This window comes from Hemitrygon akajei, chromosome 3 (genome assembly GCF_048418815.1).
Source record: "Hemitrygon akajei chromosome 3, sHemAka1.3, whole genome shotgun sequence".
NCBI classification, from domain to species: domain Eukaryota; kingdom Metazoa; phylum Chordata; class Chondrichthyes; order Myliobatiformes; family Dasyatidae; genus Hemitrygon; species Hemitrygon akajei.
Window position 1 is genome coordinate 136859346 of NC_133126.1, and position 19679 is coordinate 136879024.

At 40.7% G+C, this 19679-nt stretch overlaps 1 protein-coding gene across 1 annotated transcript in view; it reads right to left on the minus strand.

The window, feature by feature from the left end:
* clstn2a (calsyntenin 2a) overlaps nucleotides 1-19679 on the minus strand; it is a 550354-nt gene that overhangs the window by 10951 nt on the left and 519724 nt on the right. Inside the window, exon 17 of the mRNA XM_073040910.1 lies at nucleotides 11045-11229. Within this exon, the coding sequence (XP_072897011.1) occupies nucleotides 11045-11229 (185 nt within the window). The remainder of the gene's footprint in view (nucleotides 1-11044; nucleotides 11230-19679) is intronic.

Here is a 19679-nt window from a genome sequence, read left to right on the forward strand (position 1 = left end):
AAGCTCTTGTTAATATATGGATGCCTGCTTATTTTGGATTCCTGCTCTTAATTGTGCAAGTGCATATTCCTGAATCTGTTCTTGGATTTGCACTGTTTGTACCGGTGAATGCTGATCAATATTCTGACTGCATATTTTGATCTCAAAGTCAAAGTCAAAGTACATTTATTATCAAAGTATGTCTGTAGTGTACAATGCTGAGATTTGTCTCCCCGCAGGCGACCACGAAACATCAAACACCCTATAAGCAAAAGAAAAACAAATCGCACAAATGGGAAAAAAACAAGCAAATAACACACGGAATATTAAAAATTAAACCACAGACACATTGAAAGAGACCAGGAATGTTCAGTTTAGTTTAGTTCAGTTCAATTTAGTGCTGTGTCGTTCATTGACTGCAGACTGCATAGCCAGTCCGTTCTGATCAAAATCACACTAAATACCAATAAAAAATGAGTAATCAGAAACCAGTAACATAAATAACATGAAATGCAGAGTCCAATCCACAAACTGCATTGAATAAACTGTTACGAATGTGAAGCAACTCTGAGGGGCCGAAGGGTACAAAGTCGCCCCCTCCTTTTTGAGAATCGCAAGATCACTATTATTTTGGGTCTGGGACCCAGGAAATGAGAGAGAGACACCCAGAATACACAAGGTTTGGAATGTGTCCTGACATCAGTGGAACAGAACCACTGATAACGGCCTTTGTCTCTTGGAGACGGAATTGTGTATTGAGTACTGTACTATTCATTGAAACCCCTCAGGGGACAACCAGAGTGGTCTGGTTGAGGGATTGCATCATCCCAACCTGATTGACATCTGACCCCGTGAGTAAGGATAAAAGAGGGGTCTGGGGAACAACCCCTTTAGACGCACCAGGAGAAACGCTAGAGATCCCGTGATAGCGTTTTATAGCGAAAGCCGGTGGAGGCTCGTGTGTGTCCTCACTTGCCTGGGTGGCGGGCTCACCACGGAAGAACGGTTTAGCTAAAGGAGAGGCCACACTTGAATGGCCACGGCAACGAGACACCTGATGGATTGAAATCATAAAAGAAGGTTGGAAAAACCCGTAGAGGTAAATGTTCCCATTATCTCTCTCTCTCTCCAACAAAGTGCAACACAGGACAACCAAAAGACGGCAGCTTGTAGAACTGCAGTGAACTTTATATTTCCATCGGACAATACATTATCCCCTAGACAACGATAGAGCTTACTTCTTATTGATTATTATTATACCCGCACTTTTAGATTTAGTATTTACAACGTATATTATCTGTATATTTGCATTGATATTATTTTTGTGTATTTTTACTAATAAATACTGTTAAAAATAGTATCATCAGACTTCAATGGACGTCTCTATCTTTGCTGGTAAGTGACCCAGTTACGGGGTTCGTAACAATGTGGGGGCTCATCTGGGATTTGATACCAAATTGGAGGGCCAGTAAATCGGGCTTTTAAGTCCAAACTTGGATCGGGTTGCGTGGGTAACCAGACAGGAAACCAGCAAAGATGGACGTAGATGAATTTATAAAAAACCCGACTCTGGAGGCGCTAGAGGCTGCCACAAAGTCGGACTTGATAAATATTGCGAAAGGACTAAATCTCGCAGAGGTGAGGTTGTCAATGAAAAAGCGGGAGGTGCGGAGGGCCATAACTTAGTATTATATTGTGAAGAATGTGTTTTCGGCTGAGGTATTGGAAAATATCCCTGACAAGGTACCAGCTAGTGGGACGGCTCAGTTAGAGTTGGAGAAATTGAGGCTGGATGCGGAACAGAGGAAAAGGGAGTATGAGCTCCAGCTAAAGGAGTTAGAGCTGAAAAGGGAGCAGGAAAGAGCTGAAAAGCAGAGGGAGCATGAAATTAAGTTAAAACAGCTGGAAGCAGCTGAAAAGGAGAAGGAAAGAGCTGAAAACCAAAGGGAGAGGGAGAAACAGAGGCAACATGAGATGGACATGGAGAAGTTAAGGCAAGAGCGAAGAGCTCAAGGGCCAGACCGAGAGGAGCGGTTTAATGTTAGTAGGGAGTTTAGGTTAGTACCTCCGTTCGAGGAGACAGATGTTGATAGTTATTTCTTGCATTTTGAAAAGGTGGCAGTGAGTCAGAAGTGGCCCAGAGATCAGTGGGTGGCATTGTTACAAAGTGTGTTAAAAGGGAAGGCACAATGGGCATATGCAGCGTTGTCCATGGAGGAGGAGGAGTCTGAGAATTATGAGGGAGTAAAAGAGGCCATTCTTCGGGCCTATGAATTGGTACCTGAGGCCTATAGACAAAAGTTCAGAAATTTAAAGAAAGGGTGGAATCAGATGTATGCAGAGTTTGCCTATGAGAAGGGTGTGCTCTTGGATCGCTGGTGTGCAGCAGAAATGGTGGAAGAAGATTTTTGGCGTCTCAGGGAGTTAATTCTGATTGAGGAATTTAAAGGTTGTGTTTTGGATGATATCCGGATGTATTTGAATGAGAAGCCGAATAAGTCCATCTCCAAATTTGCTAGGTTCGCAGATGAATATGCCCTAACCCACAAGACAAAGTTGTCCTCGAATAAGAGATACAAGAAAGACCGTGGGAACGGTAGAGAAAGCCGCCGGCTGAGGCAGAGATTCAGCCGGGAGCTAGTGGTAAATATAAGGAGGAGGAAAGGCAAGACGGCAGGAGGGGTCCTGGCTTGACCTGTTTTAATTGTGGAAAGGTGGGTCATATTGCATCTAAGTGCTTTGCTCTGAGGAAGGAGACAGGAAAAGGGAAAGCAGCAGCCCCTACAGGATGTATTGTGGTGATCAGTAAATCGACGAGAAAGCCCCAGGTAGACTGAATACGAGAGGGGCCTGAGAAATTTATTTCAGAAGGAACCGTGTCTGTGAAAGAGGGAGACACACCAGTTCCAGTGCGGATCTGGAGACACGGGAGCTGAACTGTCATTGATTCACAGTACAGTGCTAGATTTTGGTCCCGAGACTGGAGAGATGGCTTTGAGAGGCATAGGAAAAGGGACAGAAGCTGTGCCTTTGCATAGGATCATTATAAATTGTGAGCTGGTATCAGGACCAGTTGAAATAGGGGTGCGATCAAAATTTCCGAGAACTGACGTAGACATCCTTCTGGGTAACGATTTAGCTGGTGGTGAAGTTTGGTCGGCCATGGAGCTGACGAGCCAGCCTGTAAGTGTTGAGGACCCGCCCCTAGATTTCAAGATCTATCCCGCATGCACGACCACTCGCAGCATGTCGAAAAAGGCAGCTGAGAAAGAGGCCAGTATCGATTTGGCTGAGATGTTTTTACCGACCCTGTACCAAGAGGGGTTAGAGGGTGGTAAAACGGAGAATAGGGAGATGAAAGACAGTAAGGGAGAGGAGGTAGACCATCCCTTAACCAGGAGGAAATTTATAGAGGCACGGAGTAAAAATGAGAAACAGATAAAGCTGTTAGAAGGTCCAGGTTTGGACATGGATGATCTGTCTGGTTTGACAGAACTGTTTGAAGAAGTTGAAAATTTTAAATGTGTTCCCGATAATGAAATGAGGGCAGTCCCAGATGAAAAGGATGCCATTACCTTGAAGGAGTCTGCTGGGTTGGCAGATGAGTTTGTTTCGGCCCGCAGGGTTGAGTTTACTCCGGAAGGGAGTTGCCCAGAGAGTAACTGGGAGGATCAGGGGAACTTAGAATTTGAAAAGGGGATGGGTATTGAAAGCTTGGAAGAGGCAGATGTCCCATTTGAGTGTGTTCAAGATGTGGATGCACGTGGTACTGAACCTAGTAATGGAACTCAGAAAAGGTCTGAGGTATTTGATTCAGTTGAAAAGGAATGCAGTCCTTGTGGGTCAGATGGACTTGGTTCAGTGAAGAAAGGGTTAACTGTGGTACTAGTGGGAAGTGAGAATTCCCAGTTGTTTGTGTTCAAAGGTGTGTTAAAAGTTAGTGAGGAGATAAAAGGTGGTGAGGTGAATATTATTATTGAAGGGAAAGGGAAAAGTGCAGTTCCTAAATTGAATGAAGAAAATTTAAAGTCTGGATTGATGTCAGAAGCAGTAACCAGGCTGAAGGGACAATGGCTTGGTAACACGGTGCCTGCGAATCAATTACAGGTTGATTTGGAATGTAAAGGTGCCCCACGCGCTATTGTTATTCAAGAGTGTGCTGTGAAGAGGCAGAATTTGAAATGCTGTTTGGACAAAGAGGGATCGCTTGCAGATTTTAAACTGAAAACCAATAGAATGAAGGGTCCTGAAGATAAAACTAATGACTTGCTTAAAAATAAAGAATTGTGTGGAGATTCAGCCAATGGGCTATGTTTGGAAAACATTGCTGTTAAAATAACTCCTATGAAGGAAGCATGCAAAAGCCTATTCCACACTGGTATAGAAGCTAACCACGTGGGAGTTAACTGGAAAAGGGGCGAGGGTTGACGGATGCCACTCTAATTAACAGGATCCAGTTTTAAGGGATTTCGACAAAGCATGTGAATAATAAAGACAACCCCATGGAAGATTAGTATTTGCATGAACTTTTGTAATATACACGTAAGCTAAGATCACAACTCTTTAGTTTTGTTTTGCTGAAGAAAAAAAATAGGTGGTTATTAAATTGGAGTCTGATGCTACAAGAATTTATTAAGGTACAAGGTATTCAGATATTAAAGGAAGTGACAATGTAATCGCTAACTGTTTAGATGCTGAATTGAATGTATAACTGTATTACTCTGTAGTGAAAAAAACTCTTTTGTATTGTGTTAGATTCTGAAATCCTGTAAGACTCTGTATTAATTAATTTTTACCTGTGTCAAAAATCCTAGAAGGAAGGGGGTGTTACGAATGTGAAGCAACTCTGAGGGGCCGAAGGGTACAAAGTCGCCCCCTCCTTTTTGAGAATCGCAAGATCGCTATTATTTCAGGTCTGGGACTCAGGAAATGAGAGAGAGACACCCAGAATACACAAGGTTTGGAATGTGTCCTGACATCAGCAGAACGGAACCACTGATAACGGCCGTTATCTCTTGGAGACGGAATTGTGTATTGAGTACTGTACTATTCATTGAAACCCCTCAGGGGACAACCAGAGTGGTCTGGTTGAGGGATTGCATCATCCCAACCTGACTGACATCTGAGACCCCGTGAGCAAGGATAAAAGAGGGGTCTGGGGAACAACCCCTTTAGACGCACCAGGAGAAACGCTAGAGATCCCGTGACAGCGTTTGATAGCGAAAGCCGGTGGGGGCTCGTCTGCGTCCTCCCTTGCCAGGGTGGCAGGCTCACCACGGAAGAACGGTTTAGCTAAAGGAGAGGCCACACTTGAACAGCCACGACAATGAGACTCCTGACGGATCAAAATCATAATCATAATGGAAAAACCCGTAGCGGTAAATGTTCCCATTATCTCTCTCTCTCTCTCTTTCTCTCTCCAACAAAATGCAACACAGCGACAACCAAAAGACGGCAGCTTGTGGAGCTGCAGTGAACTTTATATTTCCATCGGACAATACATTATCCCCTAGACAACGATAGAGCTTATTTCTTATTGATTATTATTATACCTGCACTTTTAGATTTAATATTGATGATGTATATTATCTGTATATTTGCATTGATATTATTTTTGTGTATTTTTACTAATAAATACTGTTAAAAATAGTATCAGACTTCAACGGACGTCTCTATCTTTGCTGGTAAGTGACCCAGTTACGGGGTTCGTAACAAAACTTTGCCCGGGACTCGAGGCTCCTGCACCTTCCCCTGGCAGTAGTGAGCAAGAAAGAGAGAGGGAGAGAGAAACCGGTCCAGTGCAAGCCCCTTCCTCCAGCAGCAGCGAGCAAGAGGCAGAATGAAACCAGTTTAATACAGGCAGACGGTGCTGATCACCATCATTCGCCTGAGTTCATGCTCCTCCATTAGGACACACAATCCATTCTCAGTCATGTCAAATTCCCTTGGAGACAGTAAAGGCAGCAGATGGCTCAGTTATCCCAAAAGTACAATATCAAAATGTAAATTATAGGCTCTAATCGCACAGTGATTAGTTGTAGAAGTATATTTAAAAGAAGAAGTACTTTTGTGAACTGTCTGCTGCCATCCTATTAACTATTAATTAGCTAATAATTTGTTTTATCTGTATGAAATCATTAGACTCATCATTTCAAATATGTTTTAATGCGATAGGCTTGCAAATCTACTTTTAGAGAATGCATCAACATGTTCATTCCTAATTTATTTTAAGTAATTTACTCCACTCCCATTTTACAGATGCATTTCCATGCTATATCACAGAATGTGGCTTCTGTGAATTAACTATGTAAAATAAATATCAATGCAATTTGATTGTGGCATGGAGTGGGGAAAAAATCTTTCACTGATCGCATGTGATTAATTTTAAACTACTGCACCAGTGAATGTTAGAAACAACTGAAAAGAAATTACCATCAGCAAATGCTTAATATAAATAAGCTAATTTTAGTCATGGAGATGTGGACATATATAAATTAACTAGTTTCCTGATTATCAATAAGATTATAGTTTCAATTAACTGGAAGCCGGTGGTATGTGCAGTAACAATTAACCCAATATGTTTCGCTGAACACCTATGCTTGGTCCGCCAGAGAAAGCAGGATCTCCCAGTGGCCACACATTTTAATTCCACGTCCCATTCCCATTCTGATATGTCTATCCATGGCCTCCTCTACTGTCAAGATGAATCCACACTCAGGTTGGAGGAACAACACCTTATATACCGGCTGGGTAGCCTCCAACCTGATGGCATGAACATTGACTTCTCTAACTTCCATTAATGCCCCTCCTGCCCTTCTTACCCCATCCCTGACATATTTAGTTGTTTGTTTTTTTCCCTCTCTCTCTGCCCATCACCCTGCCTGTTCTCCATCTCCCTCTGGTGCTCCCCCCACCTTTCTTTCTCCTGAGGCCTCCGGTCCCATGATCCTTTCCCTTCTCCAGCTCTGTATCACTTTCGCCAATCACCTTTCCAGCTCTTAGCTTCATCCCACCCCCTCCGGTCTTCTCCTATCATTTCGCATTTCCCCCTCCCCCCACTACTTGCAAATCCTTTAGTATCTCTCCTTTCAGTTAGTCCTGATGAAGGGTCTCGGCCCGAAACGTTGACAGTGCTTCTCCTTATAGATGCTGCCTGGCCTGCTGTGTTCCACCAGCATTTTGTGTGTGTTGTTTGAATTTCCAGCATCTGCAGATTTCCTCGTGTTAACCCAATATGCTTCATTTTTTAAATCACAAATGGAGACTTATTTCTATTCTAATTATTATTCATTTGACTATTCAAAAATATAGGAGGGATTGTTCTCTCCGTTCTTCACTCATCACTGTCCTCTGTATGATCATCTTCATCCTGGCGGTGCTTATGACATGGAGATACATCATATTAATCCAGTAGGACTTCAATGGCCCTGCAGCATTGGGGTGAGTTCTTTTAAAATTGGGGTTATACTTAATGTGAGGGATAGTACTGCAAGCTGAAGGAACTTTGAACTATACTTGGCAGTAAAATGACCTAACACCTCGACAGTTTCACTTGGTTACAAGTTTCTTACTAAAATTTAAACCACTAGCATCAGGTTTTGATTACTGTAGGTCAGTCAAACAATATTTAAATTTCCTTTTGGCTTTTCAGTTTATTTTTACACAGCTCATGAATGGGTTTAGCCATCTCAGTATATTTTATGGCAAGTAAATCCGTGAGTCAACAGATGCTTTTAAAACATTATTGGAATACTTAACGTTGTTTGTCATTTGTTCTTGACTTATAAAAATATAACCTGGATGCACTGCCATTCAGATTATTTCAGCTATACTAATGTACTGTTGGTTTAGCAGTGATGGCCTCATTAATACTTCCTACTTCACAATGGTACATATATTAATATTGTTATTATTGCTGAGTGTTTCCTGTGTTCACTATTTTCACTTCAGATTACCAGAATCAGCTTTCTTTTATTGTTTTCATTTACTTCCCTGTTCTCTCAGTACATTTGCTTAGAATTTTTAAAGGGCCTACTAAAACAACACTAGTGTAGGTGGCAGATCAACATTGTCCACTTGCCCTGCAAAGTTTTACAAGGAACACCACATGAACGATGACATCATCACATCATTCCTGATATGGAAATTACACAATTGCACCAGGGCTACAAAACTGACAAATAGAACGGCTTGGCTGAATTTGAAAATGGGTGTGACATCACTTGGAAATTGCTGCAAACTTTATTTACTCCGGGCTAACTCTGTTTTCAGTTTCTTATCACCAAAACAGAGCATGTTATGTTCAAATCCTCAAAGTTGGAAGTACATTTATTATCAAAGTATGAACACCATATACAACCTTGAGATTCCTCTTCATGTAGGCGGCCACAAAACAAAGAAGCACAATAGAATTCACGAAAAAACGCCATGCCACAATGACATCATCAATCCAATCCACAGAACACGAAACGCAGAGTCCCTGAAGGTAAGGCCACAGCCACGTAGCCAGTTCAGCGCTGCAACCGGTCCAAGAGCACGACAGCGGCAGAGCCAATTTCAGTGCTGAGACGAGTACTGATGGCTGCAGGCCACAGCTGCAGACTCAGTCCAGCACTGAGGCGAGTAAAGCCTCCCAGAGTAGTGAGCTGAACACCAGTTCATCCTCCGCCTTCAGTCTCCATGCCTTAATCTTTCTAATCTGCCTTGATGTTTAAATCAGTCAAATATTGATTTGCTATCCACTCTCGGGCCTAGGCCCCACCGCTTCAGTCTGGCCCCAAGTCTGCTCCAGCAATGGCTGGTGCAGCTGTACCTGCACTCCTGAGAGACCAGTTTGTGGAATATTTCCGGATATCACAAAAACACTAGTTTGTGTGTATGGTTTAAAAGTATACTTCCCAGAGGGAAGGTGCAGGTAGCAGTGATCATTGTCTCGAAAAAAAATATTATTTAGTAGAATTGTTAGTAGTTTTGTTTGGTCCCTGCTAAGTATTGCCATGCGGGATATATACATTCCAAAGAGGAAGAAGTATTCTAAAGGCAAGATGACACAACTGTGGCTAACAAGAGAAGTCAAAGCCAACATAAAAGCCAAAGAGAGGGCAAAAATTAGTAGGAAGTTAGAGGATTGGCAGGCTTTTAAAAATCTACAGAAGGCAACTAAAAAAGTAATTAGGATGGAAAAGATGCTATACAAAGGGAAGCTAGTCTACAATATTAGAGAGGATACCAAATGTTTCTTCAGATACATAAAGTGTAAAAGAGAGTATATTGGTTCACTGAGAAATGATGTTTGAAGGGTAGTAATGGGGGAACAAGGAAAGAGTGTATAAGTACTTTGCACCAGTCTTCCTGTGGAATAGACCAGCAGTATCAGGAGTGTCAAGGGGCAGAAGTGTGTGAAGTTGCCATTTCTAGGGAGAAGGCTCTTGGGAAACATAAAGGTCTGAAGGTTGATAGGTCACCTGGAGCAGATGGCATACGCCCTAGGGTTCTGAAAGAGGTGGAAGAAGAGATTGAGAAGGCATTAGTAATGATCTTTCTATAATCATTTGATTCTGGCATAGTTCCGCAGGAATGAAAAATTGCAAATGACACTCCACTCTTCAAGATGGGAGAGAGACAGAAGAAAAGATATTATACATCAGTTAGCCTGACCTCAATGGTTGGGAAGATGTTGGAGTTGATTGTTAACGAAGTGCTTTCAGGGTACTTGGAGGCAAATAATAAAAAATGCCAGTCAGTGTGGTTTATTTAAGGGAAAATCTTGCCTGATAAATCTTTGAGAAAATAACAAGCAGGATAGGTAAAGGAGAATCAGTGAATGTTCTGTACTTGGATTTTCAGAGCCCTTTAACAAGGTGCCACACATGAGGCTGCTAAACAAATTAGGAGTCTGTGGTATTGCAGGAAAGATAGTAGCATGGATAAAGCAATGGCTGATCGGCAGGAGGCCAAGAGTGGGAATATAGGAAGCCTTTTCTTGTTGGCTGCCGTTGTTCCACAGGGGTCTGTGTTGGGACCACTTCTTTTTACATTGTATGTCAATGACTTGGATAATAGAATTGATGGCTTTGTGGCAAAGTTTGCAGATGATACAAAGGTAGGTGGAGGGGCAGATAGGTTTGAGGAAGTAGAGAGGCTACAGAAGGACTTAAGACAGATTAAAAGAATGGGCAGAGAAGTGGTAGGTGGAATACAGTGTTAGGAAGTGTATGGTCATGCACTTTGATAGAAGAAACAAAGGGCAGACAATTTTCTAAGCGGAGAGAAAATTCAAAAATCTGAGATGCAAAGGAACTAGTGATTCTTTGTGCAGGATCCCCTAAAGGGTAAGTTCCAGGCTGGATCAGTGGTGAGGAAGACAAACGCAATGTTAACATTCATTTCAAGAGCACTGGAGTATAAAAGCAAGGACGTGATATTGAGGCTTTGTAAAGCATTGGTGAGGCCTCACTTGGAGTATTGTGAGCAGTTTTGGGCCCCTTATCTAAGAACAGATGTGCTGACATTGGAGATGGTTCAAAGGAGGTTCACAAAAATGATTCTGTGTCTGAAAGGCTTGTCATATGCAAAGCATTTGATGGCTCTGGGCCTGTACTCACTGGAATTCAGAGGAATGAGGGGTGACCGATCGAATGCTGAGAAGCCTCAATAGAGTGGATGTGGAGAGAATGTTTCCTATGGTGAGATAGTCCAAGACCAGAAGACTCAGTCTCAGAATAGAGGCGTGACCTTTTATGATGGAGATGAGGAGTGAGAGTGGTGAATCTGTGGAAATTGTTGCCACAGGTGGCTCTGGAGGCCAAGTCATTGGGTATATTTAAGGGCAAGTTTGATAGATTCTTGATTAGTCACAGCATGAAGGGATATGGGGAGAAGGTATGTGATTAGAGCTGAGATGGAAAATAGATCAGTCACAATGAAATAACAGAGAAATATGATAGGCCAAATGGCCTAATTCTGCTCCTATAACTTATAGTCTTATGGCCTCCCAAGCACCATCTTCAGAATGTGATTAAATTTGCATGTAAATATTTTTAAGCTATCATTTTAAATGACTCACCTCCATTGGATTAACGGTGATGGTGAGAGCAGAGTCATCCCAATCCATTTCATTTTCTTTCCCACTCTCGTTTTCACGACTGGTGCGCTGGAAGGCTGTTCGGATCCTGAAGACCCCCAGAACAATTATTAAGACTAGGAAGCTAATACACACAACTATGACGATAGTTGCAGCACTTGGAATAGCTAAAAATAAAAAAAAACTTAGTTATAGAGAATGGAAAGAAAAGAAAAAATGTAAAACTTTAAACTTGAAGAAGCTGTAATCTTAAATCAGTTGATAACTTGCATTTGAGTTGAAGGAAGACATTCACGCTTTTTTAGTAGGAACTGGCTTTGATAATTACATCATTTCATAAGCAAGAGATAAAAGAGGTCTGGCTTATAATTCAAATATTCATAATGAATTATAAAATATATACTGTAACTGTGCACTACTAGGTTAACACATGAGACAATTGCTAATTTTCCAACCAACATCCCATGCAATTCCATCCTTGCATTTAACTTGGACAAACTCTCTCTCTCTCACTGAAATTTAGTTCTGGGTAAATCCCACAAGGTAGTAAACCTAAGGGATTTAGGATTAGTTTCCTCTTAAAATCTACTTTACCTGCTTATGTGGTAAGCAACTTACGCAAGATGTATTGTGGTAATGCTGGTACAGTGCTGTTGTTGTTTGCTATCCATTAGTCTATCAAATATGTGGTGATTTTCTGTAATCCCTCTTTAGTCTCAGCCGTGGTGATCTGAGCGTGGTTCATGCAAAAGCAAACAAGGGAATTTTCCAGGAAAGACCAGCCATTCTAATTAATTCTGCATTATTAAATCCACCAAATTTTCTAACTCAACAAAAATACATTAAACCCCCCAAAGTGTAAAAAGTTGCTGTGCACAGGATTTCCACTTGATTTGTAGAAGCGTTTGGAAAGGACTAGGAGCAAGTGTGTGAGGTTGAGTAAGAATGACTGAATGATGGGAGTGAGATGATAAACAGGCAGATATACCACGTGTACGCACAAGATAAGTGAACAGGAGGACACCTGAGAATGAATACCAAGTGACAGCAGTATCACTTTGACTTCTTTGACTGTGAAGTGTTTTAAGGCATTGTAATTTCAAAGAATAAATGAAAATGCTTATTAAAAATATTTTTTTAAAAATTGGATTAGATATCAAAGAATGCAGGCTCTTTTGCAAACATGCACAAAGACTATCTAATTGTTAAACAGTGAATTTAAAAAAAGTGAGATGTATAGCAGAAAAATCAATATCATAACATTATTTTGTTAATGGATAGATTAATTAGATATTTGAAAAGATTACAACTTGTTGCAATGCAGTAATATAAATGTTTAGAGAAACTCATGCTATAAGTCATGAGCAAAGGAAGAAAAAGGGAGAGGAGGAGGAGGAAACAAAGAGGGGTGAAGGATAAAAGGGCAGTGCAAAACAAAGGGGGCACGGTAGGGATTGATTAAAGGAGAATATTGATTAAAGGGATATTCAAAGTTCAAAGCACATTTATTATCAAAGTACATATATGTTACCATATACAAACCTGATATTCATTTTTCTGTGGGTATACTCAACAAATCCAAAATAGAATCAATGAAAGACCGCATTCAGCCAGTGTGCAAATGACAACAAATTGTGCAAATACAAAAAAAATAAAAAAAAATAAAAAAAAAATAAAATAATAATAATAATAATAATAATAATAAGCAATAAATATTGAGAACATGAGATGAAGAGTCCATAACACCATAAGACATAGGATGACAACTAGGCTATTCAGCCAGTTGAGTCCTTGAAAGTGAGTCTGTAGGTTGTAGGATCATTTCAGTGATGGGCAAAGAAGTTGAGAGGAGTTATGCCCTTTGTTTCAAGAGCCTAATGATTGAGGGGTAATCATTGCTCCTGAACAGTGATGAGAGTCCTAAGGCTCCTGTACCATCTTCCTGATGGCAGCAGTGGGAAGAGAGCATTGCCTAGGCGGTGGGAGTCCCTGATGATGAATGCTGTGACAATGCTCCGTGTAGATATGCTCAATGATGCTTTCTCCATGATGGACCGGACTGCATCCTCTACTTTTTGTAGGGTTTTCCATTCAAGGGCATTGGTGTTTCCATACCAGTCTGTGATTCAGTCAGTCAATATACTTGCCATCACACACCTATGGAAGTTTGACGAAGTTTTAGATGTTATGCTGAATCTTTGCAAGCTCCTAAGGAAGTAGAAGAACTGATATGCTTTCTTCATAATTGTACTTACTGGTCCTCTGAAATGATAACATTGAGGAATTTAAAGTTGCTGACCCTCACCACATCTGATCTTCCAATGAGAACTGGCTCATGGCCCTCTGGTTTCCTCCTCCTTAAGTCAATAATCAGCACCTTGATCTTGCTGATATTGAGTAAGAGTTTGTCGTGGTGGCACCTCTCTGCCAACTTTTCAATGTCCCTCCTATATGCTGATTCATCACCACCTTTGATTCAGCCTACAACATTGGTGTCATCAGAAAACTTGAATATGGCACTGGAGCTGTGCTTCACCACACATTCATAAGTGCCAATCAGAATTGACTGGAATCTGCAAGTGAGGAAATCAAGGATCATATTGCACAGGGAGGTATTGAGGCCAAGGTCTTGAAGCTTACTGATTAGTTCTGAGGGGAAGATGGTATTGAATGCTGAGGTATAGTTGATAATGAGCACCCTAATGTGTGTGTCTTTGTTATCCAGATTTTTCAGGATTAACTTAAGAGCCAATGAGATGGCAACTGCTGTGGACCTATTGCACCAGGAGGCAAATTGGAGTGGATTGAAGTTGCTTCTCAGGCAGGAGTTGTTATGTTTCATCACCAACCTCTCAAAACATTTCACCATTGTGAATGCAGGTGCTACTGGACAATAGTCATTAAGGCAGGTTACCATGCTCTTCTTAGGTACCAGTATAAGTGACATAGTATAAGTGTTTAAAGGGAGGGGAAAATTGACTGATGGCATGATCCCTTGATGGGATGGGGTTGTTTGGGAAGAGGATGCAGTATCTCTCTGTAAACACTTGCAAGGATGGGTTGCCAAAATGAGAATGGTGATTCAGATTCAGTTTCAGTTTATTGTCATTTAAAAACCACAAATGCAATGCAGTTAAAAAATGAGACACCTTTCCTCCAGAATGATATCAACAAAGCATATGACAAAATAGACTACACCAGAAAATCCACATAACGTTTGGCAATCCCCAATCCAGAGTCCGGAGAGGCTGCTGCGTATTAATATCGCACTACCATCTTAGTGCTTTCCCCAGAAAGGAGCTTCAAAGCCACCAGACAAAACAAGACCAAAAACTAAAGCTACAAGACCTGCACAAAACCACATAGCTACAACATATAATTACAACAGTGCAAACAATAGCATAATTTGATTAAAAAACAGACAGTGGGCACGGTAAAAATAGTCCAAAGATGTTCAAAGACTATAAGTTCAAAAGAAACCACCACACAGTTTCCACAAGTCCTCAGGGTCCCGATAGACTCGTCATCCCATGCAGGCAGCAGAAGGGAATACCCCCACTATGGACTGTGTCTTTTGACCATTTTCAAAAGTAATCTTTGAAGATTTGGAAACAGGCTGGAGAAAAGTTCCCCGCTACTCTTCTTTGAAGCAGACTAAATATTTCACTTGGCTTTTCTTTGTATAAACCTAGTTAAAATGGGGATAGGATGTTTATCACCAGTTATCTGCCTGACAGGGATGATTTCTATGGATATGAAAGGCTAAAAGCCATATAACAAACAGTCAGGCTTGTTTCACACAAGCTTCAAGGGTTTCAGAAAAAAGAACTATAATTACTAGGCCCCTTTGGAATGAACCGAGGAAAGATCTTAAGGAACTTGAATTACAAGCTCAATAAAAGACAGTACAAAGTAAAATTTTGATGTCATATATTACAAAGATTCACAATTTAAAGAGAGGAAATGGTACAATTTACAATTCTCTGATTTATAGTGCGACAGTCTTTTAGAATTGTGAAATATATGACTCAAATTATACCTGCAATTTTGCAATCATTTTTGGGACTGTTAACTATATATTACATTTACCACTGAAAATGACTGTCACAGCACCATTCACAAGTGTCCACGATATTGCAGATACTGAGACTTCCTAAATTGCTTTTACTGTGGTGGACTCCGGCAGCAAAAGATTATTCAGTACCTGACAAATGACAACCTAATTTCTGACTATTTTATCATGTTGCGCAATTGTATAGGATAATTAGATTTTTAAATACACATTCAGCTCTTTATTTTAATTTCTTTTTAAGTGAGCAATTATAATGAAAACTCGTATTTATAAAGTGGCTTACTTTAGTTAGGCATCCTAAGACACTTCAGAAGAGAACTATCAATCTACATTTGATATCATGACACACAAAGAGATATCTGAAGTAAATTTTAAGGAGTATTATAAAACAGGAAAGAGAGGTAGAGTTTTATAGAGTTTATTAACTAAGTTCAATCACCACTTGTCAAATAATGAAAATCTGTTATATTATAGTGGATAAAATTGACGGAGTACAGAAATGACAAAGGACTCGAGCATGAAAGTTGCCAAGGAGAGGAAGATGATTTGGAAAGCCTGTTTGTTATTATTGCAATATGTTCAGCTTTTAACCAAAATAAAATTAGAGAATATTTCTGCTTATCCTGCGCTGAATATTTAACAAGCAGCTAGATTTATTTCAGACAAGGTGAGAAACCTGGGAGGCAGAGACTGATGTATTGCAAGTGCCGATGAAACCTGATAGAGCCCTGAATTTCTTGCCAGCTTGTTGTTGATCCGCTCAACAGATAACGACCTAACGCTTGTCGAGAAAGAAAAGCCACAGCAGTAACTCTCTGGATACATTGGGGCACACGAGGATGGAATCAGGTGAGTAGGCTTTGCCAATACAAAATAAAAATAGAAAATACTCAGGAGGTCAACCAAACATGCAGATTGGGAAACTGCTTATGTTTTGGGTTGAAAGCCTGACCTGTTGAGTATTTTCAGCACTTCTTGTTTCCATTATAGGTCTCCAGCACCGCAGCTTTATTTTTGATATTTTTCCACTGAATATCATCTCACCTGCCATGACAAAGGAAGAAAGAACTGGGAGAGAAAATTGCTGTGGTCAACTATGTCAGTCAGAATGATGTGGAAGCAGATGGCATCAGGGTACCATTATTTATAATTAGTAACGCTCAAACTTTTTTTGGAAATTCAGTTGGAGAAATGGAGTGGAGAGACGATGAGTATGGATCTGGGGTAAGATAATTTATTCTAGGAATTTGGAGGGGAATGACAAATGTGAAGTGCTAAATTTTACTAAGGCAAGGGATATGACGAGGAAAGGACAGAAGAAATCATTGGTGGATCAAGGGCTGCTGTGGTGCAGCAGGTGAAACGACTGGCTTGCAGGTCCAAAGACACAGGATAAATCCAGGTGCTGGATTTTTCAGGTTTTCCTTGTGACACTATAGGTTTCTTCCTGGTCTTCCAGTTTCCAGCCACAACCCAAAGACACGCAGGTAGTCACTATAAATTGCCCTTTTATCATGTGGTGTGTGTGTGTTGGAGAATCTGGGTGGGTGGGATGGGGCTGGTTGAATTGGCATGAACCTGAGCAGAAGGACACACTTAGGATCAAAGTAAATGGGAATGTTGATACTTGGTCTGGACTTGGTGGACCAAAGACCCTGCTTCTGCGGACTATCAGTCAACACTGGAGGTTAGTAGTCGGCTAAACTGGGATTGTAGGTGTAGGAAATGATACTATTAGTGAGAAGATGAGCGCAGATGGCTTAAGAGATGAGAAGATTGAAAACAGAGTGAGCGACTAAGAACTAACATATCATGTTATAGAACTTGAGAAAAATATGACTATTTTCCAAATAGTATAATTTTTGAATTGTCATGGAGGCAACAATTTCAAAAATCATCCGTAACCTAATTACGGTTGGTTGGTTCTTCATCTTCTAACTGAGAGTCCATGGAATTCGATGCCATCTTTTTAACAGTTGAACTGCCTAAGTTCAGATACTTCCACTTCATGCAACATGACTGGTATCTATAGCAGATCCATATATAGCCTGCAATTTTAGGGTTAGGATTTTTAGGTTCTGTGGATCAACAGTCTGTCCCTCAGATGTTTCCCAGAACTGGTTATCCTGGTGTCACTTGATCTATTCTCAGTTGGTCATCCAGTTGAAAGCTGCTCGCAGTTGACCTTTGGGTCATTTTCTGCTTCCTCCATGAGGAGCAGCCTTCCCTCTGCTTGACCATGCAGTTATAAGGGGAAAATGGTGGACACAGGAAAACAATTTGGGGGAAATTATTATTCCAGGTAGCACAGATTATTATTGTAGAATGCATAAAGTTTTATTTCTTTTAACTTAGTGGTTTTATTTCATTAAATATTTTGTCAGTTTGGCCTCCAACTTGTGAATTTTAACAGGCTGTGCTGCAGGACTATGAGAATCATCTTGAAAGGCAAGAGAACAACATATATTGTCAGAATGATAAGCATCACTCTCTGCTACTCATTTTGTTATTGACCTTGGGATTAGTGGGGTAAGAGTAACCTTGTGAATACAGCTATATTTGCATGATGTTCTTGTTGTTGTTTCTCCATGTGGGTGATGTTAGCTTTTGTGAGGGAGGGGTTAGACCATAAGTCCACAAGACATAGGAGCAGAATTTGGCCATTTGGCCCATTGAGTCTGTTCTGCCATTTCATCGTGGATGATCCATTTTCCTCTTAGCCCAATCTCTTGCCTTCTCATGGTATCTCTTCGTGCTCTGACCAATCAAGAATGTATCATCCTCTGCCTTAAATAAGCATAAAGACTTGGCCTCTGCAATTTCCTGTGGCAAAGAATTCCACATATTCACCACTTTCTGACTAAAGAATTTCCTCCTTATCTTGTTCAAAAAGGACATCCCTCTATTCTGAGGCTGTACCATCTGGTCTAAGACTCTCCCACCATAGGAAACATCCTCTCCACACATCTAGTCTATCAAGGCCTTTCACCACTTGATAGGTTTCAATAAGGTCACCATTGATTCTTCTGAACTCTAGTGAATACAAGCCCTGATCTATATGACAACCCATTCAATCCTGGAATCATTTCATGAACTACCTTTGAACCCTCTCCAGTTTCAGTACATCCTTTCTTAGATAGGGGATATAAACCTGCTTACAATACAAGTGAGGCCTCACCAGTACTTTATAAAGTTTCAACATTACATCATTGCTTTGATATTCGAGTCCACTTGAAATGAATGCTAACATTGCATTTGCCTTCCTCGTCACAAACTCAACCTGCAAGTTAAACTTTAGGGAATCCTGCACAAGGACTTCCAAGTCCCTTTGCACCTCAGATTATTGTATTTTCTCTCCATTTACAAAATAGTCAGCCTTTTCATTTCTTCTACCAAATTGCATGACCATACACTTCCCAAGACTGTATTCCACCTGCCACTTCTTTGCCCATTCTCCTAATCTGTCTAAGTCCTTCTGTAGCCTCTCTACTTTATCAAAACTACCCTTCATATCATCTGCAAACTTTGTAACAAAGCCACCAATTCCATCATCTAAATCATTGACATATAACATAAAAAAGTATTGGTCCCAACAAGGACCACTGTGGAACATCACTAGTCATTAGTAGCCATCCAGAAAAGCCTCCCTTTATTCTCACTCTTCCCCTCCTGCTAATCAGTTACTGTTTTATCCATACTAGAATCTTTCCTGTAATGCTATGGGCTTGTAGCTTGTTAAGCAGCCTCATGCATGGCACCTTGTCAAAGGCCTTCTGAAAATCCAAGCACACAACATCAACTGATTCTCCTTTGTCTATCCTGCATGTTATACCTTCAAAGAATTCCAACCGATCGGTCAGGAAAGATTTTCCCTTGAGGAAACTATGCTGATAATGGCATTTTTTATCATCTGTCTCCAAGTACCCCAAACCACATCTTTAATCATCAACTTCAACAACTTCCCAACCATTGTGATCAGAATAACTGGTCTATAATTTTCTTTCTTCTGCCTCTCTCCCTTTTTGAAGAGTGGAGTGACATTTGCAATTTTCCAGTCTTCAGGAACCATTAGGGAATCTAATGATTCTAGAAAGATTATTACTAATGCCTCTATGATCTCTTCAGCTACCTCTTTCAGAACTCTGGGGTGCACACCGTCTGGTCCAGGTGACTTAACTACCATCATTCCTCCAGTTTCCCAAGAATCTTCTGTCTAGTTATGGTAACTTAACATACTTTATGCCTCTTAACACCTGGGACATCCACCATACTGCTGGCGTTTTCCACAGTGAAGACTGATGGAAAATATTATTCAGTTCATCTGCTGTTTTGTCGTTCCCACATTACTGCCTCACCAGTATTATTTTCCAGCTGTCTGATATCCACTCTCACCTCTCTTATACACTTTATGTATCTGATGAAACTTTTGGTATCCTCTTTGATATTATTGTCTAGCTTACTTTTGTGTTCCATCTTTACCTTCTTAATGACTTTTTAGTTGCCTTCTATTGGTTTTTAAAAGCTTCCCAATCCTCTAACTTCCCA